This window comes from Neoarius graeffei, chromosome 8 (assembly GCF_027579695.1).
Source record: "Neoarius graeffei isolate fNeoGra1 chromosome 8, fNeoGra1.pri, whole genome shotgun sequence".
NCBI lineage: Eukaryota > Metazoa > Chordata > Actinopteri > Siluriformes > Ariidae > Neoarius > Neoarius graeffei.
The window spans coordinates 78,499,759-78,524,311 of record NC_083576.1 but is presented as its reverse complement, the minus strand read 5'-3'; the positions used below and the strand labels follow the sequence as shown (position 1 = coordinate 78,524,311).

The 24,553-nt window shown below is 40.6% G+C and overlaps 1 protein-coding gene across 5 annotated transcripts in view; it reads right to left on the bottom strand.

Moving 5' to 3' along the window:
- Positions 1–24,553, bottom strand: part of kiaa1549la (KIAA1549-like a) — a 235,382-nt gene that overhangs the window by 85,487 nt on the left and 125,342 nt on the right. For all 5 annotated transcript variants that reach the window (XM_060928288.1, XM_060928289.1, XM_060928290.1 and 2 more), the window contains one exon: positions 15,997–16,032. In XM_060928288.1, coding sequence (XP_060784271.1) covers positions 15,997–16,032 — 36 coding nt within the window. The remainder of the gene's footprint in view (positions 1–15,996; positions 16,033–24,553) is intronic.

The following is a 24,553-nucleotide window of genomic DNA, read 5'->3' as shown; positions in this document are numbered from 1 at the left end:
GAGATCTTTAATGCGGAAATGTTACGGAAGCTCGTGGATCCTATCTCTTTAAGATGAATTATGGATCACTCTCCAGCTGAGACAGCATACACACACCGGAGCATCTCTCGGTTGTTAAGAAGATGCCTCGGTGTGTCTCAGAGTGTCACTGTGAGGATGCAGCACAGGAAAATATAAACACTTGAGAGCGTTTAATAATTCAGGACTTTTTGCACTTTTATTTTGCAAGCTGCTGTCACACATATTGGAGGCAGGAATCAATAAAGTCCCATCTTCTGCACCTCTCTGGACTATGAATGTGAAGGCAGCTCTAAATTTAGCGAGCAGTGAGCAAATCCACAGAGACAGCTCTCTCCATTATACTCGGACTGTTGCTAGTCGCTGACCTTGAACTGCAAGTGTCCTTTAATACTGGACTTCACATGTACTGTATTATTTTGCTCAGAGGAAATCTCTTCACTTTACACTAAGTCTTTATTACGCTGAGAAGTGTGGAATGAGAAATGTGCCATGATGATGATCTGATATATAAATTATAGACAGCTCAGTTTTTATGACTATAGACCTGGAAGTCATTTGTTCTAAAGGTTGTATTTTGGAAACTTATCATGTTTTCATAAAACACATGATCACAATTGTATCAGTGTAGACAGAAATTAATTTTGGGGTGATATATTCGTAAATATATAAATATAATGATTCATATTGGGGTGGCACGGTGGCGTAGTGGTTAGCGCTGTCGCGTCACAGCAAGAAGGTCCGGGTTCGAGCCCCGTGGCCGGCGAGGGCCTTTCTGTGCGGAGTTTGCATGTTCTCCCCGTGTCCGCGTGGGTTTCCTCCGGGTGCTCCGGTTTCCCCCACAGTCCAAAGACATGCAGGTTAGGTTAACTGGTGACTCTAAATTGACCGTAGGTGTAAATGTGAGTGTGAATGGTTTGTGTCTATGTGTCAGCCCTGTGATGACCTGGCGACTTGTCCAGGGTGTACCCCGCCTTTCGCCCGTAGTCAGCTGGGATAGGCTCCAGCTTGCCTGCGACCCTGTAGAACAGGATAAAGCAGCTAGAGATAATGAGATGAGATGAGATGAGATTCATATTGGCAGAAAATCAGGCACTAACGGTGATCTTTAATCTATCCAGAAATTACTGATACAAAGCAAGGTCATTCAAGATCGTTGACTAAAGGCAGGCTTGTAGTACTCGAGTCCGGCTCGTGCCCTAATTTTAAGGACTCGTGACTTGACTTGGACTTGAGCACTGATGACTCGGACTCGTGCATTATTTTTTGTAACATGCCATAATAATTTGGCATAAGATATTTAGATCTACATTAATTTTTGCACGAATTTCGTGCAATAGTGTCACACCTGCACACCTTGGCACGTGCGTCAGATAGACTCTCGGGCGTGCTCCGGACAGTGCGCGTATAAAGCAGACTCTCGTGTGCGCGCCATAAATGGTTTCACATAAAGGCAGCAACAGCCACCGTCAAATGGTGCGGTTGGAGTCTTGTTCTAGGACTTGACTCGAAATTTTCTTTAATGACTTGGACTTGACTTGGACTTGAACACTGGGGACTCGAGACTGGACTCAGACTCGAGGTTTATTGACTCGCTGGCTAAAGATGACATACGATACCCCTTTTCCACAAGTTGACACACTTCCCTGAGGTCTTAATGAAATGTCTGTGACATGCTTTGGTCAAAATATGACAAGGATAAAGCACCACAGCTCCCTTCTCACCCAAAGTCGCTACATGTCACAATCCACAATCCTCCTCCTCGGTCTTCATTTCCTATAAGTTATGACACGGAAAAATCCCCAAAGCTGCAATTCATGAACAGTCCACTCCACATACAATCTGTTGGTCTCCATTTGATCACAAAACAATAAAGGTTTCCAGAATCAACATGTCAGTAACTTCAAATCAATATTAGTGTCCCATGCTGCCAATTTTCTGAATCGAACCAAAAAGTTTGTCTACTCTGGCGGCGTTGCCATGATTGAAAATCACGTGATTGTGTTCCTGCACGCTGATTGAGGGATACTGATAGGTAAAACAGCACGGCGTGTAAGGTTCACGAACACCATTTCGAGCTTTGGTCAATCAGCACACAGGAACGCAATCACGTGATTTTCAATCATGGTCGCACCAGTAGTGTAGACGAACTTTTCGGCTCCATTCAGAAACTTGGAAGCAGTGGACACTAATATTTATTTGAAGTTGCTGACATGTTGATGTTGATTCTGGAAACATTTATTGTTTTGTGATCAAACGGAGACCGACAGATTGTATGTGGAGTGAACCATTCATGAATTACAGCTTCGGGGATTTTTCCATGTCATAGCTTGTTGGAAAAGAAGACCAAGGAGGAGGATTGTGTATTGTGACATGTCACGACTGTGTTCTCACTCTGTCTAAACAGCCCTGTTCAAAACGGCTGATTTGTATACCTGTTCCCTTAAAGAGGAACTGAAGTCATTTTTAAACTTGCTTTATTTCTTAATTAACGTGTTATTCAATTACATTTTCGGTTTTAGTAACCTTATATCGTGACTCGTATTGGCAACTAATTGCAATTAAATATTATACTTAATCGGCCTATTCGGTTTTTAGCCATGTTGAATTTAGTTCGTTTGGTCCACGGCAGGCGTCGCTTATCCATGCGATCTTCACGAGACTTGTGCGAGACTTCGAAACATCAAGTGTCAGCCATTTTGAAAACTGTTTTCCAAACAAAATATTGCACAAAAACGAGTTTAAATGACGATTACTGCCGACTTTTTTCAGACTTTCCTGATTGCTATCAAAACAAACAAAACTTCCAGCTTGATTACATCAGCGTTCGAAAGAGTGTGCACACGTCTTTTGACAACGTTGGCAGATGTCGGTCGCTTTGATTTCCGCTGTACATTTTACTTCCGTCCTACGATGTCTCGCACAGGTCTCAATGAATCTCGTTTATGGTCGTTGCTTTAACATATGGACTGATATATTACAGAGCATATTTCAAACACTTATAACTTGCTATAGCAGTGACAAAATAGCGATCAAAAATGCATTCCTATATTTAATAAAATGAGATAAATAGAATTTTGAGAATAAAAAAATTGCCTTCAGTTCTCCTTTAAATGATAATGAGCCACTGCTCACCCCACCCACAGTCGCTACATGCCCCAATAGATGACTTGCAAAAACATGATCAAAATGTGCTACGTCATGAGCGTCCGCCATGATGGTGGGTATACCCTTTTTTGTATATGGCTGAGTAAAGGACCTCGGTATCAAGTCGCTGCCCAGTGAATCCTGTATTGTTTTTGCCCGTGTATGGTTTTTTTTTAGCTTTTCGTTCGCATCTTTACAACGAAGCGCTGCAAGTTGAAGTGTAAACAAACAACAGTTCGCTTGATTCTCACTTGTGTTGGCTCTTATCTCTCAGATAAATCATTCACAAAGATCATCAGAAACCCCTTTAAAGACCTGGATCTTAGTTAAACAAGACGGAGAAGTGATCACGGTGCATTGTAACTGTATGGCTGGGGAAGAATTTTGTCGCGACCTTCATGCATATGGACTTTGTGAGGAGTAAACAAAGAAACAGCTGGGGACTTTAGCGTTTCGTGACTTAAAAAAAGTACCGTAAAATGACGACACAGCAAGAAAAATACTTGGAAAACACTAAGGACAGAGCTGAGAGGGATAAACAAACCTTTCACCAAGTGATCACTGCAAACTCGAGCAGGCTTTGACTCGGCTTCCTTCGATTTCAGTGAGAGGTTCAAAAGGCACGTTTCTTGACGTCTTTTTGTGAAATCCTGTTTGTTCACCCTTTTTTACAACCCCGATTCCAAAAAAGTTGGGACAAAGTACAAATTGTAAATAAAAACGGAACGCAATGACGTGGAAGTTTCAAAATTCCATATTTTATTCAGAATAGAACATAGATGACATATCAAATGTTTAAACTGAGAAAATGTATCATTTAAATAGAAAAATTAGGTGATTTTAAATTTCATGACAACAACACATCTCAAAAAAGTTGGGACAAGGCCATGTTTACCACTGTGAGACATCCCCTTTTCTCTTTACAACAGTCTGTTAACGTCTGGGGACTGAGCAGACAAGTTGCTCAAGTTTAGGGATAGGAATGTTAACCCATTCTTGTCTAATGTAGGATTCTAGTTGCTCAACTGTCTTGGGTCTTTTTTGTCGTATCTTCCGTTTTATGATGCGCCAAATGTTTTCTATGGGTGAAAGATCTGGACTGCAGGCTGGCCAGTTCAGTACCCGGACCCTTCTTCTACGCAGCCATGATGCTGTAATTGATGCAGTATGTGGTTTGGCATTGTCATGTTGGAAAATGCAAGGTCTTCCCTGAAAGAGACGTCGTCTGGATGGGAGCATATGTTGCTCTAGAACCTGGATATACCTTTCAGCATTGATGGTGTCTTTCCAGATGTGTAAGCTGCCCATGCCACACGCACTAATGCAACCCCATACCATCAGAGATGCAGGCTTCTGAACTGAGCGCTGATAACAACTTGGGTCGTCCTTCTCCTCTTTAGTCCGAATGACACGGCGTCCCTGATTTCCATAAAGAACTTCAAATTTTGATTCGTCTGACCACAGAACAGTTTTCCACTTTGCCACAGTCCATTTTAAATGAGCCTTGGCCCAGAGAAGACGTCTGCACTTCTGGATCATGTTTAGATACGGCTTCTTCTTTGAACTATAGAGTTTTAGCTGGCAACGGCGGATGGCACGGTGAATTGTGTTCACAGATAATGTTCTCTGGAAATATTCCTGAGCCCATTTTGTGATTTCCAATACAGAAGCATGCCTGTATATGATACAGTGCCGTCTAAGGGCCCGAAGATCACAGGCACCCAGTATGGTTTTCCAGCCTTGACCCTTACACACAGAGATTCTTCCAGATTCTCTGAATCTTTTGATGATATTATGCACTGTAGATGATGATATGTTCAAACTCTTTGCAATTTTACACTGTCGAACTCCTTTCTGATATTGCTCCACTATTTGTCAGCGCAGAATTAGGGGGATTGGTGATTCTCTTCCCATCTTTACTTCTGAGAGCCGCTGCCACTCCAAGATGCTCTTTTGATACCCAGTCATGTTAATGACCTATTGCCAATTGACCTAATGAGTTGCAATATGGTCCTCCAGCTGTTCCTTTTTTGTACCTTTAACTTTTCCAGCCTCTTATTGCCCCTGTTCCAACTTTTTTGAGATGTGTTGCTGTCATGAAATTTCAAATGAGCCAACATTTGGCATGAAATTTCAAAATGTCTCACTTTCGACATTTGATATGTTGTCTATGTTCTATTGTGAATACAATATCAGTTTTTGAGATTTGTAAATTATTGCATTCCGTTTTTATTTACAATTTGTACTTTGTCCCAACTTTTTTGGAATCGGGGTTGTATTAGTTCACAGGGAACCCTGAAGAAACTTATCAGTTTCACGGTTTGATCGATTCAAACAATGCGAGCGTAAGGCATTTTTCATGCGAGCAATGCACCTTCTCCGTACAAACGCTTTGTCAACTGAGCTTTGGTAGACCACCAGGTAAAGTTCTGAGTAACTAATGAGGCAGATGTGACGTCACGTGAAACCCAAGAATTGAAGCATGTAGCGACTGGGACCCCACCCCCATCTTCCACCTACTGATCAGGTAGCACTTTCCTCATGAATATTCACTCGCAAAAAGACAGTTCTCAAGGCAAGAGAATATGGAGATATTCAGATGAGAAGGCGGAATCATTCTAATGAGCTCTACTTCTGACATAGAAAGAGGAAACAAATCTGAACAGCTTGTTGAAGCTGATGTTTTCTGAAATAGTCAGAACAAAAGAAACTGACTAGGTGTCTTATTTCAGAGTTTGTATGTTAGTCAGCTCCAGATCTCTAAATGTATATGCACAAGCACTGAAAAAGTGAATGTTTCATAATATATCCCCTTAGGGGGCGGCACGGTGGTGTAGTGGTTAGCGCTGTCGCCTCACAGCGAGAAGGTCCGGGTTCGAGCCCCGTGCCCGGCGAGGGTCTTTCTGTGTGGAGTTTGCATGTTCTCCCCATGTCCGCGTGGGTTTCCTCCGGGTGCTCCGGTTTCCCCCACAGTCCAAAGACATGCAGGTTAGGTTAACTGGTGACTCTAAATTGACCGTAGGTGTGAATGTGAATGGTTATCTGTGTCTATGTGTCAGCCCTGTGATGACCTGGCGACTTGTCCAGGGTGTACCCCGCCTTTCGACCATAGTCAGCTGGGATAGGCTCCAGCTTGCCTGCGACCCTGTAGAACAGGATAAAGCGGCTACAGATAATGAGATGAGATTAGATATCCCCTTAGATAGATAAATGTGTAAATATAGGAATAAAACATTTGTAAATTGAGATTGTAATAGCTCATTTCTCATTCCCCAGGGAGAATCCTTTACATGCAGTAAATCTTAGCTCACAAATGTAGCTGAGCCTGAACAGCATTTGCGGCGAGACTTGAACATCTCAAATCTCCACTGCAGCAATACATTTGCACATACAGTACTTACTGCATATAAGCCAAGAAATCACAGACTGCTTTCATTCAATACAAAAGCACACAAACACACACACAGGCATGCAATTAATCCACAAAAGAAGCTCGAAAGGCTGCATTCATCTTAAGCAGTCGAACAGTGTGTCGCTGTGCTCTCCTGGTTTCACCTCACTCGCTCCTGTATGCTTTAAAGCTACAGCATCTACTGAAGCTAAACAGGAACGCCATATTAACTACAGATTTGTTCGAAAACACACACTGGTGAGTCACTTCCGTGAAAGCAAGTCATAATAAGATTGAGAAAGTAAGGGTTCCTGATTGAGAGAAAGCAGATGGTGAGGAGGGTGTGTGATCAAAACCAAGGCTGCGAGGAGAATAACTATGAGATTAACAGTGAAGTGTGCATTTCATCATCAGCTCGTGAAAATGATCTCGGAAAGCCAAAGTCTGTTTTGCACCTTCTGCTGCTGTGTACCACTTTAAGAAAGCTGGCTGTCTTCAAAAAACAACAACAAAAAAAGCGATTTCACATTTAACATCGCGCTGTTTCTGTAACAGTAGCTGTGACAGTATTTTGGCTGTAAGGTTTATACTGTGTTAATGCACTCGTTCTAATATGTTATTGTTTCTATGGAAATAACATGTATAGGGATGTACATTGTTTGGTGGTTTCTCACGTAAACAAGTTAAAAAACTTGTGTAATCATTATTATTCTATCCACATTCAGTGGATATGAGCAATCGTGCACTCTGATTGGCTACTCTACTACTAGGATATCAGCTCATATACCATGAGTGGAGAAAAACAAAATGGCTGAGCGTGTTACTGAACCAACCAAGGACGAAATAAAAACTCTACTCGAAAACAAAACCCCAAAAATTATCAAGTATTAAAGGTGCCCTTCCACCAAAAACGTTTAATACTGGCTCTTTTTGAAATACCATAGTTTACGCCGAGTTGCATATGCATGCTGCATGTGAAAATGTAATTCTACTCCCATTCCCTGTATCAGCTTATGAAAGAAAATAGTCGGAAAAACGAGCGGATCTGAAAAAGCCATACGATCTTACGTCACTTTGTAAATTAGTATTCATGGCCTCGCCCACCTTGGCTTATGACCGCCCACGGGAAGAAAGTTCGGATTTAAGTGTGAGGAGAGATAGCAGAGCCAGTGTTGCCAGATTGGGCAGTTTTAAGTGCATTTTGGTGGATTTGAACATATTTTGGGCTGGAAAACGTCAGCAGTATCTGGCAACACTGAGCAGAGCCCATCTTGTCAGTAGCTAACGAATGCCCCTTTTCCACCAAAGCAGTTCCAGGGCTGGTTCGGGGCCAGTGCTTAGTTTGGAACCGGGTTTTCTGTTTCCACTGACAAAGAACTGGCTCTGGGGCCAGAAAAACCGGTTCCAGGCTAGCACCAACTCTCTGCTGGGCCAGAAGAAAGAACCGCTTATGTCAGCGGGGGGGCGGAGTTGTTAAGACCAACAACAATAACAAGAGCGTGAAAGATCGCCATTTTTAAGCAACGAGAAGCAGCAGCTGTACAAACGTGAAGTCATCCATTATTATTATTGTTGTTGTTGCTGCTGCTGCTGCTTCCGCGTTGTTTTCGCTTCGATATTTGCGCCAAGGTTTATGCAAACGTAGCGACGTAACTGACATATACAGCGACGTAACTGACGTATACAGTGACGTAATGACGTGTCTCCCCTTAGCACCGCGAGCTATGGAAAAGCAAACTGGTTCTCAGCTGGCTCGCAAGTTGAACAAGTTGTGAACCAGCACCAGCACTGGCCCCGAACCAGCCCTGGAACTGATTTGGTGGAAAAGGGGTAGAAGAGGACCTAACAGCAAGTTGAAAACATGTCTGAACAAGTTCGTGCCTGTGTTATTTGTGGCAGTAACACATCAACGTTGCATTTCTTGCCCAAGATAGAAGAGGTGAAGAAGAAATGGTTGGAATTTATCTTTTGGAACACCACCAGCGAAGTATAATGCAGCGTTAGTACTGTGTTCTGATCATTTCAACCACAGTGACTTTTCAAACTTTGGTGCCTTCAGTAATGGTTTTGCTTCGAGGTTGTTTTTAATACTTGGATCTGTGCCGTCAAGACGATCGACCACCAGCTCACAAGCTGTAAGTAAAACATGAACTTTTTGTTCGAAGGTTTTTGTTACAAAATAGCATATTCATATTCTCCACGTTAGCACGCATGACATGGTCACAAGCTAGGCAGGGATGAGAGTTTCCCGCTTTTTCTGAGTAAAAACGACCTTTTTATATTATGCCAAATCCGTTGAGAATTTTTTTTATTAATTTCGGGGGGTTGGGGTATGTTCCTTCATGCTGTTCAAACTGTATTAACTCCAACGATGTTTACACATTATTTGTAAGTCGCCATCTTTAGTCTCGTTTATATCTCATTGAATGTGATGTCAAATTCATGTTATTTACATTGTTATTGGTCAAAACATCGACGTCAAGACCATAATAGCCAATCAAAAGTTTTTACAAAGACACCCACATTCTTTTTTTTTAAGTCACACATTCATTTTATTCGTTTGTTTGTTCTGTAAAAAACCAAACATTTGTTGAATTTTTCTTATTTCCTCGTGTCGCACCTCAATGATGTCAGCGCGCGGTATTTTTCCCTTCGCGGTTTGTTCCTTCTCTCTCGCCGTAGTAAGACACCCACATCCGCTTGTTCTGACTCACTGGAGGTAGCGTCACAGTGCTGTTAGCCAATCAGAGGTAACACGTTTATATGTCATGAATATTAATGAGTAAAAGCTGAAATCCTGTCGTTCTCCCGCCACCCACTCCTCCACCAAACTAGAACAGCCTGAAACCGGAGAACCACAGCATTTTTTTCACCAAAACTGACTCACAGGGCATTCATTCATACTACAGACCACCGCACAATTAATGAAAAAACGATGCAAGGAGACCTTTAAAAAGAAACAGAAATGGTTAAAAGAATATAGTTTTTTTCCCAATATTTCTTGTTCCATACTCCAGCCCAGTCAGTGGCAGTAATGCACCTTTAAGTTGGTTTACCAACCACCAAAAAACCCTAAAGAAGAAGAAGAAGACGCAAACCCCAAAAAATACAAAACAAAAAAGAAACAAAATATAGAAAAAAGTATTTAATGGTAAGAACGTTTTTTTTTTTCAAGAATTATCGCATTTTTCACAAATTGCTACTGTAATTTCACTGGTTTGTTTACATTCTAAGCGGACATGATTTTGTCAGACATTTTGTATAAAGTTTTTATTATACAATTTGCAAAAAATAAAAATAACAAGAAGACAGAGTCATCTATATCCCCCGCCCTATATACCAACTGTATACCAAGTTTCAAGATATTATTTGTCACATTTTTCCAAGTTGTGCTGCAGGAAACCAACCCGACCTCTTTACACTGACCTCAGCAGCCCATGGCATAAACCCACCGGACCTTTGGTCCAGGTGAGCTAAAAATTAAAATCTCACATTTCTTAGTATCAAAAGGCACATATACATTACTTAATCAACACATGTACCAACTTTCAAGACCATAACGCTCATAGTTTTCAAGTTCTGCTCTGGAAACAAAACCTACCCCAAGACTAACCTGAGAGACTAAGTCTGAAATCGTTTCCATGGAAATATGAAAAATTAAAATTTCTCAAATTTCTTAGTATGAAAAGGCACATCTACATCACCTTGTTAACATGTATACCAAGTCTCAAATCCATATCATGAATAGTTTTGGATATATGCTCCGGAAACGAACACTGCTCTTAGAAACTAAGACAAAATCTATTTTTATGTAAAAATTTGAAAAATACTTTTTTTTTTTTCAAAAATGGAAAATAGCAAAAGGCACCAGTTCACATGTTGCTTGTTATGTATACAAAGTTTCATGAAGATATCTTCAGTAGTTTTAAAGGTATGGCCCGGAAACGAAAACGTGACCGGACGGACGGACAAACGGACAGAACCTGTTTCTATTTATCAAATTTGCAAAAAATGAAAATAAAAATGCTCTGTTTCTCAAAATCCAGTGAATGTGGAGAGAATAAAACAGTTATTCCACTCAATCTCGTCGTACATAGCTTATAGCCAACTCGGAGCTACGCACCTCGTCAGCTATCAGCTCATGTACGACTCGATTTCATGGAATAACTGTTAAATATGAAGAGGAGGAGGAGGAGATGTTTAATGCTGATGGAAGGAGTCTCCAGTGTCAGTGCTTTGTAAAAGTCAGAGGTAAAGTTGTAACTTTTTATATATTTCCTGCCACAGGAAAGTCTTCAACATGGAAGGCTTTGCAATTTCTCTGTAAACTAATAAGCTAATTTATAAGTGAAGATTTAGAAAAACAAAGTGTGCTAAAAATTAAAGAAGAAAGTGTGACGTTTCGGTGTCACTCGGACACCATTATCAAATGGGTGTTCATAAGCTAAGTTGATGTCAAAACATACACATATAGATTAGCATAAAAGCTGCAAGCTAAAAAGCTAAAGCTGCAAGAGGAATAACACTGATTATAAGTCAGCAACAGGTGGTGTATAGTTTCAAATATGACTCTTGTGATGAGTTATATAGGTTACACCTGTAGACACTTGCATGAGCGTATCGAAGAGTATTAAGGTGTGTCTTCAAGCATCGGTAAACACTATAGGACGGCACATGGGATTGCACCTAAAGACATGAACAAGGACTTTGTTGTCTTAAGCCCGGCGCACATGGGCGATTTTCTGTCGCTTGGTCGTGCAAGTTTTTGACACAAGCGAAAAATCGCTTTGTGTGCAGATATTTGCGATGGCAATTTTTTTGTTGCTTGCGACAGATTGCAGGTATCAAACATGCTTGATATTCTGTGACAAAAAAATTGCCAGTCGCTGACTTGTTGCAGAGATATCGCCGCGTGTGTATGTCTTTGCGATAACGAAGCGATCACCTCCAAAGGCAAATCCAATCCCCGCCCGCAAAGTAGTCATGCGATTCCACGTGACTTGGATCCCCCTCCCCAAATCGCCCACTGGTCGCAGATAACACACACACGAGAGGGGACTCTTGCGTCCAAAAATCGCAATATGCTTGCGACGGAAATTTGGCCCATGTGCACCGGGCTTTAAGAAAGTGTCAGAGTCAGTTTGACTGCTTTTCATATGAAATGCTTGATATTAGAGAAAGAAGACCAATTCTCAACGTGCAAGCAGACGTTTTGTTTAGCATTATGCTAATCTATTTTTATATCTTTTGACACTGACTTGGCTTACGAACTAATAAGCTGTAATGGGGTTTTTTGTCTTATTAACTTCAAGACACAAAACAACGATAGCCTGGTATGGAAATTTCATTTATAAAGTAAGTTATACTTATACACAGGAACCTGTATTCTGCACTGAATGTAACACGAAATGCATAAAAATGTATGACGTGTCATTCCTTAATTATTCAAAATGTACTGTGGTATAAGACGAAGACAAGAAAGCTGCTTTGTAGGCTGCATTACACTATCCTGTTGTTGATTGTTTTCCTGTAACAGCACATGCCAAAGTGTTTTATTCCTTACATAGTCACCTTTCAGGTGTAGAATTACTGACTGACACCCATCTGTTGTTATGTACAGTTCATGAATGCAAAAAAAGAAAAATGGTGGTTATATGGTAGCTTATCAGCAAAGTGCACCGTTGGGGTTTTTAAACACCTCACCGTCACTGCTGAGTGGAGAAACAAGGTCAAAAACAGACCTGATGAAAGCTAGTGGATGATTAAGACGCTCTGTGCAGGTATATGGGTCATTATAGAATTCGGGGTATGTTTCACGTCTCCGAGATAAACCTTTTGTTATTTTCCACAAAAGAAATCTTTATTGAATCAGTTTTGGACAATAATTCAAATTATGACAAACTTTCACCAATAACGATGCTTGATGTACATTTTAGACCCAATTTATCCATAAAACATTAACTAAATGACTCCCACCCCCATTATTTGCCGTCTTCGACTCCTGATTCTTCCATTCAACTCGAATAAACAGGAAGTGATTCAGTCTAATAATCTGTTTTTTTGCTGGCTTATTCTGTATTATGTGAAATTTCAATCATTAAAAAACAACATTTTTTTATCCGTCCAAGTGTTCTTGTCAACTCTGTTGACTCTGTTATAAAACCGCATAAAATCCACAAAGACCCAAACTTTAATACACATGACACCTGCACCGAGTGATGTCACTTCCTCTGGCGGAAAACTTCAGAAAGGCAATGAGGTATGGGTATGTTTTGTTTCTTCTCTCATTAACTTGAACAAAATGTTGAGGATTTTACACCAACAGTCGCTTGATTATTCGTCAACTCTGTTACTATGATATCGGAGTGAATCTCTCACTCGTTTTTTTAACAACAATAATATGATTAAAATCCATAAAATTCTGTTTTTATACATGAGCTAGTTTGAGGTTAGAATGTGGAGTTAAGACACAAAATGGTGGAAAATATCAGCGACAACAGAGTTGACGATGACTAACAGAGTCAATGCTTGAAATGTACCTGCAATTATAGAATGGGCCATGTACTAAGATGAACTTTCATCTCTTACAGTAGGAAAGAGTTGGGAGACTTGGGACAGTTTGTCTCATCTCATTATCTCTAGCCGCTTTATCCTGTTCTACAGAGTCGCAGGCAAGCTGGAGCCTATCCCAGCTGACTACGGGCGAAAGGTGGGGTACACCCTGGACAAGTCGCCAGGTCATCACAGGGCTGGCACATAGACACAGACAACCATTCACACTCACATTCACACCTACGGTCAATTTAGAGTCACCAGTTAACCTAACCTGCATGTCTTTGGACTGTGGGGGAAACCGGAGCACCCGGAGGAAACCCACGCGGACACGGGGAGAACATGCAAACTCCGCACAGAAAGGCCCTCGCCGGCCACGGGGCTCGAACCCGGACCTTCTTGCTGTGAGGCAACAGCGCTAACCACTACACCACCGTGCCACCCTGGGACAGTTTGTATTTCCATAAATTAATTTCAGTCAATCAGGTTTTAGATTGCATCAGAAGTTGAAGTTAGATGTTGCCCCTAAGAGTAACCAACTTTCTTTGGAGCCACGAAGCTGGACACTGCAGTAAGGTTTGTGCAGTTCAATATTTTTATCAACCAAAACTTGTATTTTCTATTTCGCCTCCACTTCCATTCTATTGTGTCATGTACACTGGTGAATTGGGGATTTGTTAAGAATTAAAGTATGGCGCCTAGAGTGACCAGATATAGTATTATGTATTAAACTTATTTTTATTAAAATAAGTATATAAATAAATATAAAAGCTTATTATTATGAAAATTATTTATTAAATATGCAACAGAGGCGCAAAAAGGTAGACTTAGGAAACTGGTAACAACGTCTAGCAAGCTGATGGGCATAAATCAGAAAAGTCTGGAATTCATATACAGGGAACGATCACTTGGTAAAATTGATACAATTTTAACAGATGAAAGACATCCATTATTTTATACTTTTGAGCTGCTGCCATCAGGCAGCAGATTTCGATACCCCGCTATTTTTAAAAACAGGACGAAGCAATCTTTTATCCCACAAGCCATTAGCCTTTTTAACAAATATGTGAAACAAAAATATAGATCTTAATTTGCATCCCCCTGTTCAGCTGGCCTGAGCAGGTATGCTATTTTTATAGTTTTACCATTTATTTTTTTACCACCTTTGCAGCTTTGTACAGCTCTTGCTATGGGAATGCTATGGATAAACTGGGATTGTTGACTGATTGTTGATGGCTGACATCTGTCCAATGTCTTGTCATGTATTGGGATAAATGTGGTGTCTTGGGTATATGTGTAGCAACAAAATGGGGGTGAGTGTTTGCTTGTTTTGATTTTTTTTTTTCCATGTCTAACGTTTCATTTTCTGAAGGAAATTTCCCCCAGGGCGGCACGGTGGTGTAGTGGTTAGCGCTGTCGCCTCACAGCAAGAAGGTCCTGGGTTCGAGCCCCGGGGCTGGCGAGGGCCTTTCTGTGTGGAGTTTGCATGTTCTCCCCGTGTCCGCGTGGGTTTCCTCCGGGTGCTCCGGTTTCCCCCACAGTCCAAAGACATGCAGGTTAGGTTAACTGGTGACTCTAAATTGACCGTAGGTGTGAATGTGAGTGTGAATGGTTGTCTGTGTCTATGTGTCAGCCCTGTGATGACCTGGCGACTTGTCCAGGGTGTACCCCGCCTCTCGCCCGTAGTCAGCTGGGATAGGCTCCAGCTTGCCTGCGACCCTGTAGAACAGGATAAAGCGGCTAGAGATAATGAGATGAGATGAAATTTCCCCCATGGGGGACAATAAAGTTTTACTACTACTACTACTAAACTTAAATTCTGGGGGAAAAAACATTGAAAGATTTTTTTTCCCAAAATGTCCAGATGGGGAGAGTTGGGACAGTTCATCATGTTACAGGCTTTTTTTCTTTTGGTTTACAAATATAAAATTGTTTAAAAATGTTTGTTAAAAATGTAGGCGTGTCCCTGCAAGAGGATTAACCTTATTTCATTCCATCTTGAGAATGGAACTGTTTTGTCGAGTCAGGTTTTGGGTAAACTGACATTTTTCTATCACTGTACCCGCATTGTGTGTTCAGACAGGTCATATGGGACAAGTTTACAGGATAATAAATAAAAATTAGACATGTAGGATTAAACTAGTTTTTTTTTTTTTTTTTTTTTTGGGGGGGGTGTTCCATGTCTCCACACTATGTCCCAAATCTTCCAACATAATGTCCCATGTCTCCCCTCAATGTCTCATATCTCCCTGCAAAAAAATAATGACAGAAAAAGTGAAGTCTGAAGGCTCAGCTCCAAGCTGAGAAACTAATGTTGTGGTAAGAGGGTATAGTAAAGCCTCTCTAATGCATTATGAATGTGACACTACCTGCAAAGAATTTCACACAATCTACAAAAGCTGAAAACTCGTCCCAAGTCTCCCTGCTCTCCCCGACACCTACAAGGTGAACTGACAAGGTAGGAATGGCCAATAATTCTGCATAGCATTTAAAAACGCAATGTTGCTACTTTATATAAACCTTGCCGTCCTGTATATCAATAAACAAAGCAGCAGTTGATGAAAAAATTCAACAATTTATTTGTGAAATGTGTTTAAAATGTGAGAAACCACACTAATGCATGCATAAATCATTTAATCGCAATAACTGCCAATAGAGTTAATTATAGCTCTCGGCACTGCACTTTAGTCACGTCCAATCAGCGCGCTGGAGCTTGGCTTATTTCTATTTTCACCCGAAGGACGCAGGCTTGTGCTGGTCAATCACTATGATCGATGAGCTTTCTCCTCACAGCTATCGATTTCCTCCAAGCACCAACAAACGGAGAAAACCAGATCAGGAGCATGCAGCTATACACCATGCACACACAACACAACAGGCAGTCGTACCTGATGATGATAACTCCCATCTCTCCGATACGAGGTCTGTACAAAAGGAGAATTAAACACAAACAGATTTTATAAAACAAGGATGAGTCACATTTATTGTGAAATCATGATAAGTGTTGTTGGGTCAAAACTGTTTTTTGTCTGGCTTTTTTAATACATAGCTGCTTTTCAAGACGCACTTGATTTAACAAGCTCAGCACCGATAGGTTTACTGATAATAACAACACAATAATACACAAACCTGACCTTTCCTAAAATATAGACAGCAGCCATTTTAGTTTCAACATCACAGACCATTTGAAAACAAACAAAAATGTCATAAATTGTATTATCGAAGAATATAAAGTGGTGTTATAAACCTGCCCAATAACATGATTTGCATACACTTGTTTTATCCACAGTCACTGGATATGAGCAATTGCACACTCTGATTGGCTATTCTACAACTAGGCTATCAGCTCATATACCGTGAGTAGAGAAAAACAAAATGGCGGCGCGTGTTGCTGAACCAACCGAGGATGAAATAAAAACTCTACTCGAAAACAAAACCCCAAAAATTATCAAGTATTTAAAAGAAACAGAAATAGCTAAAAGAATATAGTTTTTCCCCCAATATCTCCTGTTCCACACTCCAGCCCAGTCAGTGGCAGTAATGCGCCTTTAAGTTGGTTTGCCAACCACCAAAAAATCTTAAAGAAGAAGAAGAAAAACCAAAAAAAAGCAACAAATATGGAATGAAAGTAGTTGATGGGGTGGCATGGTGGTGTAGTGGTTAGCACTGTCGCCTCACAGCAAGAAGGTTCTGGGTTCAAGCCCAGTGGCCGATGAGGGCCTTTCTATGTGGAGTTTGCACATTGTCTACGTGGGTTTCCTCTGGGTGCTCCAGTTTCCCCCACAGTCCAAAGACATGCAGGTTAGGCTAATTGGTGGCTCTAAATTGACCGTAGGTGTGAATGGTTATGTGTCGCCCTGCAATGACCTGGTGACTTGTCCAGGGTGTACCCCGCCTCTCGCCCATAGCTGGGATAGGCTTCAGCTTGCCCACAATCCTGCACAGGATAAGCGGTCATGGATAATGGATGGATGGATGGAGTATTTCATGGTAAGAACGCATTTTTTTCCCATGAATTATTATCACATTCTTCACAAATTGCTACTGTCATTTCACCGGTTTGTTTACATTCTAAGCGGAAATGATTTTGTCGGACATTTTGTATAAAGTTTTTATTTATCAGGGATAAGAATGAAAAATATTTTAAAAGTCTGAAAAAAGCCGGGGGTTTGGGGGCCGCAGGCACCCAGCGGGGCCCAGGGGCAGAGCCCCGGTGGGGGCCCAGGGGGCGGGAGCTAATGATTTTTGGCTATTTTTTCACCCCAAAACCATTAATTTTATCAGCAAAAAGGTGCAATGTATTTGGAAATAAATTCCCCTTCTTGGTGGACTACCAGGTGAAAATGATTAATATGGTACAAGAGACTTGTTTTTAATCAATTCACATTTGATGATTTAAAAAAATCAGTGCACCTTTTAATATAAACAAGCTCTACAGTATTACATTTCTGCATTTTTGCTATTCATATCTTTGAATACTCTAATCCTTTAAAATGAAGTGCAAACCAGAAAAAAGTTCTATCATATAATTCTCTGAAGCTTTCTTCTGATGTTATCATGGTAGCAGGAGGTGTTGCATATTAAGCAGGCAACATTCAGCATCACTCATCACTTCCCTTTCGACTGTTGTGTGTACTAACTAGGTTTTATCTGGACAGGATGTTGTGTAATGTAATACAGACACCATATGGTCAATTTGAAGATCAAGATGGTGATTTTGAATTAAAGGACAGGCATGTACAATGGGCATTACATATTGGAAATTTTTTTTAAATCAAAAACTATAAGTTCATCTCGGCCTAAAAAATTTGGGCAGACGCTCCTGTGCGGCACATGCCAGCAATTCCCCCGTCCCCCTATGAAATGAGCAATAAGTAGGATAGTTATACATGATATCATACCTAAAATTTTATCAGAAATATAGATACGAGACTATGATTCTCCCCAACATGCTACATATATACACACACACACCATGGCATTGATTCGTGCGATATACATTATAAATATAATGAATCATTGAACAGGCAAAATAATTTTCGACCTACCTTTGTGTTTTTTGGTGTGTATGTGAAGTTCGATAGTCCTTGGCCCCCTACTAGCGTAGTTTATCATGTCAGAACACAATAAGCAAAATACTTTTCCTAGGACGTCTATTTTCCGTATGTGATCACCAAGCTTCGTTGTGACAGTCTGCTTGTCAAGCTCGACATTCAGTGTTCTTTCTATCCAAGCCCATCGAAAACAGTTCTTTATTCCTGCACCTTTATCAGTCTCCCTTGCTCGATCCTCTTCTTTCTTATCTAGGACTTTTGCCATTGTCGATATGCTAAAATATCCCACCTGAATACATGTGTCTTTCCGATGTTACAAAATGCGTATCGTCAAACAGTGTGTATGGTTGGTGAACGGCGATTGCAAGCCACGTGTGGAGAGCATGCGCACTTGTGTTTATACACTGCACGCGATGGGATTTCCCGAAAATTCTACCGCAAATAAGTCGAACATTGTCGCAAAAGTGAATGTTAATTATGACATGTCGAAAGACTCGAGTGTGTTAACCCGGAGCCCACCAAGAATCAAGATGTTATAAGGTAACCACAGATCGTTAACCATACCCCCCCCCCCAGGAAATTTCTCAACGGATTTACATCGATCTCAAAAACGATCATTTTGGTCTGAAAAAGTCGGAAATCCGCCGATCGGTGGAAAATTCTTATCCCTGATTGATTGAATTTGAAAAAAATTAAAATAAAAATGCTCTGTTTCTCAAAATCTAGTGAATGTTGATAGAATAAAACAGTTATTCCACTCAATCTCGTCGTGCACGGCTTATAGACAACTTGGTGCTACATGCCTTGTCGGCTATCAACTCATGTACAACTCGATTTCATGGAATAACTGTTATATATGGGTGTTGGTTTGAGCCAGATGGACTGATTTGAGTATTTCAGAAACTGCTGATCTCCTGGGGTTTTCAAACATAACAGTCTATAGAGTTTACACAGAATGGTGCGAAAAACAAAAAACATCGAGTGAGTGAGTGGGCAACAGTTCTGTGGATGGAAACAAACGCCTTGGTGATAAGAGAGGTCAGAGGAAAACGGCCAGATTGGTTCGAGCTTTTTTGCCAGGAAGGATATAGTAACTCATAGCAACTCTTTACAACTGTGGTGAGCAGAAAAGCATCTCAGCATGCAACAGCAGAAAAGCACATTGGGTTCCACTCCTGCAGCCAAGAACAAGGATCTTAGAATCAAGAACAAGTTCCTATTAAAGTGCCCGGTAAGTGTATAACCTTGACAGGAGCGGTGGAACAATAGGCATATCATTAATAGTTTTTTCTATATTTGTTGTATTTTATTGTCAGACAATGCTCACTGTAAATCAAGTATGGTTAACTTTTATGATATAAACATTTAGAGCACTGTACAAAAGACTTAGGCATTTGTAAAGAAACGCTGTAGAGAAAAGATGCCTTCAGAAATAATGAAATGAAACGTTTCAACATTAAAAAATATTATAAAAGCAGTAAACAGGAGTAGATGAAATTAAAAGTCAATATATGCTGTGATGACACTTTGCTTCAAAAAGGAGTTTTATAAGGAAATGAGCTGTAGGTTTTACTGAGCAGTTTACAGAACCAGCCACAGTTCTTCTGGACACAGTGACTGTCATACTTGCTTCTTCATTTTTGCAGCAAAACCCAGTAGCCTTCATTATAGATTATTTTATTTTTTCTGTCTGAAAAGTGGTCTCTTATGTAATATCCTTCTCTCTTTTTTTTTATTTTTTCTGTAACATTTAAAGCTAGACAGCCTTTCGATTTCATAAAATGGGTGAAATTTAGTTCCTTCTGAAATTTGGTCATTGTGATATATGTTTATTTCTATAATATCTCACAAAATATCAGGCCATTCTGTGGCTGGGAAGTTATTTAATTTGAGGGGATTAAAGCAAATAATGTGCATGAAATCACTCACTTCACACAGTCAAGCAGACAGAGGAAGTCCGTGCGTGTGCATGCGCAGGTTTACCTTTGAGCGTGCACTGGCAGTTCCATCATTCTGTTGCTAAATGAACAACTGATCACACTGAGGTGCTCGCTGACCGCCGATATTTATTAGTTTGCTCCTGCGTTTCCTTTCCTTCGTATATAACATAACGTCTTTTCTTCTCGCTTTCTGTTAGTGTAGTCGGGCTTTCATGTTTCATTCGCACACTCACGTCCTCCATTTTTCTCTCCTGTTTCAAATTTGTATCCCGCAATGCCTTGTGTGAACAGGGAAAGCCCACCACGCCATGCATGACGTACAGTGGTGCTTGAAAGTTTGTGAAGCCTTTAGAATTTTCTATATTTCTGCATAAATATGACCTAAAACATCATCAGATTTTCACACAAGTCCTAAAAGTAGATAAAGAGAACCCAGTTAAACAAATGAGACAAAAATATTATACTGGGTCATTTATTTATTGAGGAAAATGATCCAATATTACATATCTGTGAGTGGCAAAAGTATGTGAACCTTTGCTTTCAGTATCTGGTGTGACCCCCTTGTGCAGCAATAACTGCAACTAAATGTTTCCGGTAACTGTTGATCAGTCCTGCACACCGGCTTGGAGGAATTTTAGCCCATTCCTCCATACAGAACAGCTTCAACTCTGGGATGTTGGTGGGTTTCCTCACATGAACTGCTCGCTTCAGGTCCTTCCACAACATTTCCATTGGATTAAGGTCAGGACTTTGACTTGGCCATTCCAAAACATTATTCTTCTTTAACCATTCTTTGGTAGAACGACTTGTGCACTTAGGGTCGTTGTCTTGCTGCATAACCCACCTTCTCTTGAGATTCAGTTCATGGACAGATGTCTTGACATTTTCCTTTAGAATTCGCTGGTATAATTCAGAATTCATTGTTCCATCAATGATGGCAAGCCATCCTGGCCCAGATGCAGCAAAACAGGCCCAACCCATGATACTACCACCACCATGTTTCACAGATGGGATAAGGTTCTTGTGCTGGAATGCAGTGTTTTCCTTTCTCCAAACATAACGCTTTTCATTTAAACCAAAAAGTTCTATTTTGGTCTCATCTGTCCACAAAACATTTTTCCAATAGCCTTCTGGCTTGTCCACGTGATCTTTAGCAAACTGCAGACAAGCAGCAATGTTCTTTTTGGAGAGCAGTGGCTTTCTCCTTGCAACCCTGCCATGCACACCATTGTTGTTCAGTGTTCTCCTGATGGTGGACTCATGAACATTAGCCAATGTGAGAGAGGCCTTCAGTTGCTTAGAAGTTACCCTGGGGTCCTTTGTGACCTCGCCGACTATTACACGCCTTGCTCTTGGAGTGATCTTTGTTAGTCGACCACTCCTGGGGAGGGTAACAATGGTCTTGAATTTCCTCCATTTGTACACAATCTGTTTGACTGTGGATTGGTGGAGTCCAAACTCTTTAGAGATGGTTTTGTAACCTTTTCCAGCTGATGAGCATCAATAACACTTTTTCTGAGGTCCTCAGAAATCTCCTTTGTTCGTGTCATGATACACTTCCACAAACATGTGTTGTGAAGATCAGACTTTGATAGATCCCTGTTCTTTAAATAAAACAGGGTGCCCACTCACACCTGATTGTCATCCCATTGATTGAAAACACCTGACTCTAATTTCACCTTCAAATTAACTGCTAATCCTAGAGGTTCACATACTTTTGCCACTCACAGATATGTAATATTGGATCATTTTCCTCAATAAATAAATGACCAAGTATAATATTTTTGTCTCATTTGTTTAACTGGGTTCTCTTTATCTACTTTGAGGACTTGTGTGAAAATCTGATGATGTTTTAGGTCATATTTATGCAGAAATATAGAAAATTCTAAAGGCTTCACAAACTTTCAAGCACCACTGAAGTATCTTGAATTGGGTCATGGTGAAGCAGGAAAAAATAGTGGAGAATTCAGGGCCATGTGGCTCTAAATTCATTTATTTATTCTATTTTTTAAAAAAATAATAAAATTGGAAGTCTGTGATTCAAATTCAGTAGCTTTCGGTCCACTAAACAAAAATAACTGGGTGTCGGGAAAATTCTTTTTATGACCTACACTTGAAAAATCTGAAAGGCCGTCTTCCTTTAAGTGTTTGTGATTCATTACCACCACAATAAGAGCACAATTTTTCTTATTCCTCTTTTGCCACAGTAATTTGCAAACAATGACAATTCCTAATTCTTTATTTTGTTTTATCCATTTATAGTTGTATTTATTATTATGGACTGTCCATGAAACAAGATGGTGACTGTGATCGCTTATGTTACAGTAGCTATAAACCATCATTTCTTTATCAGCTTCTATTTTCTCTCTCTTTCTCTCCTATCAAACTGCACTTCATTACTGACGAGCAAATGAGATTGTATCCCACAATGCCTTGCATGAACAGGGAAAGCCCACCACATGATGCATAATGTAGTATCTTGAACTGGGTCATGGTGAAGCAGGAAAAAAAAGCAGAGAATTTAGGGCCACGTGGCCCTAAAATAATTAGGTGTCGGGGAAAATTCTTTTTATGACCTAAGCTCGAAAACTCTGAAAGGCAGTCTACTTTAATTTTGTGCCGGAAATCTAATGTTTGGGATCCAAAATGTTTTTGTACTGACTCGATAATGCAGAAGTCATCAAATAAAAATTTGTGACATTGTTTGGAAAGGCTTCCTCTGTGCCAGTCCAAAAATGAGCACTACGAATGAAGAAAAAAAAAATCTCCCTTCTATTTTTCCACCCAAAGCTATCTAAAATCCACCAAAACAAACATTTCCACTCTGCGATGTACTTTTGCTGTTTTGATGTCTGAGGGCGTATTCACACCTACGTTGTTTGGTCCGGACCAAACGACCAAACGAACCAAATTTCCCTTGGTCCGGACCTTTTGGGTTGGTCTGAATACAAACCACCGAACTCTGGTCCGGACCAAACAAGCAGACCGAGACCGAGCTGCAAGGTCGGACTCGGTCCGGACCAAAGGAACCCTGGTGCGGACCTTTTGGAGGTGTGAAAGCAGACCGGACCTAATCCGACAGTTTTGCTTTTTTGTACCTCGGGAGCTTCCGTCGTTTGTCGAGCATTATGGGAAACAGAGTCTTGACACTCCACCGCAAAGTGCAAACACTGTTTCGGTTGTCAAGGGAACCTTACAACAGTCGTTCAGTCATTCAGACCAGTGGTAGGCTAGACTACAGAGTACAAAAAATGAGTAGGGGCAAACGTGGGCCGAGGAAGAAACGCGTACCCTTGTGGATATATGGGCAGATGTCCACATATCTGAGCTTTTGGAGAGAACACACAAAAATGCCGACGTGTTTGCTGTATTCAGTGAGAAAATGAAGGAGAAGGGGTTCACGCGCTCCCCAGAACAATGTCGGCTAAAAGTGAAGAAACTCCGTCAGACCTACATTAAAATCAGGGACATTCTTTCAAAAAGTGGCGGTACTAGCGACGCAAAAAAGAAATTCATCTATTACGATGGATAAGGCGAATATCCCGACACATACCTCCTCCGTCTTGCGTGAAGAGCCAGAACTGTCACAACATGATGTGCGCTCATCAGCGCTATCCTCCGTAGCCGCCTTGCCCTTTGAAGTCGTCATTGATAAATTACTTGTACAACAGCATAGTAATCGCACAATTGTGAAAACAGTAAAAACTGGAAAAAACATATAGCTTTGATGACATTAAAAAGAATAACAGCACGGAAAGCCTCCATGACTACTTTTGAACTTAACGCTTTGTGCGCGTGTCGTCTCTGACCAATAGCTGAACGACCTCAGGGCGCGTGGCTTTGTTGACAGATTTTGGTCCGCTTACTAAAATGTACAGTGTGAAAGCGAACCGCACCAAAATGAAAAAATAAAAAAAACATTTGGTTCGGACCAAAGCAAGTGAACTATCGAACTATCCTGGTCTGAATACACCCTTAGTTAATATGCGTAGCTCTCCGAAATGGTGAGCCGAGACTGCAAGCTGGTACAATGTGGGTGCTATTATTTCAAACATGATTATTCATGATTATTCATTTGCAACACCACTGAAATGTGTCAGTTCTTGGATAGAGGAGAAAACATGAATCCCTGCAGCATTTCAGCAGCCGTGAAGCGACGATTTTTAATGGGCCAAACAAATAACTTGTGTCACAGGGATATTTATAGCTATTAATTTGCAACCGTACTCGGTTTGTAGACAATCCTTACAACATTCTTGAGACACCATGTAAAATCTTTACAGGCAGAAGCACATTGCTTCTTACAATGTAATAAAAAAAATCCCCATCAGCGTTTTGTTATTGCAAGAAGGTAATCTCACTATTATGAGACAAATGTGTTAAAAAATGTTTCAAGTCAACACAGTTGAGCTCATTTTACAAAGTGGATTTTTTTGGTTGCTTTTCTTGGA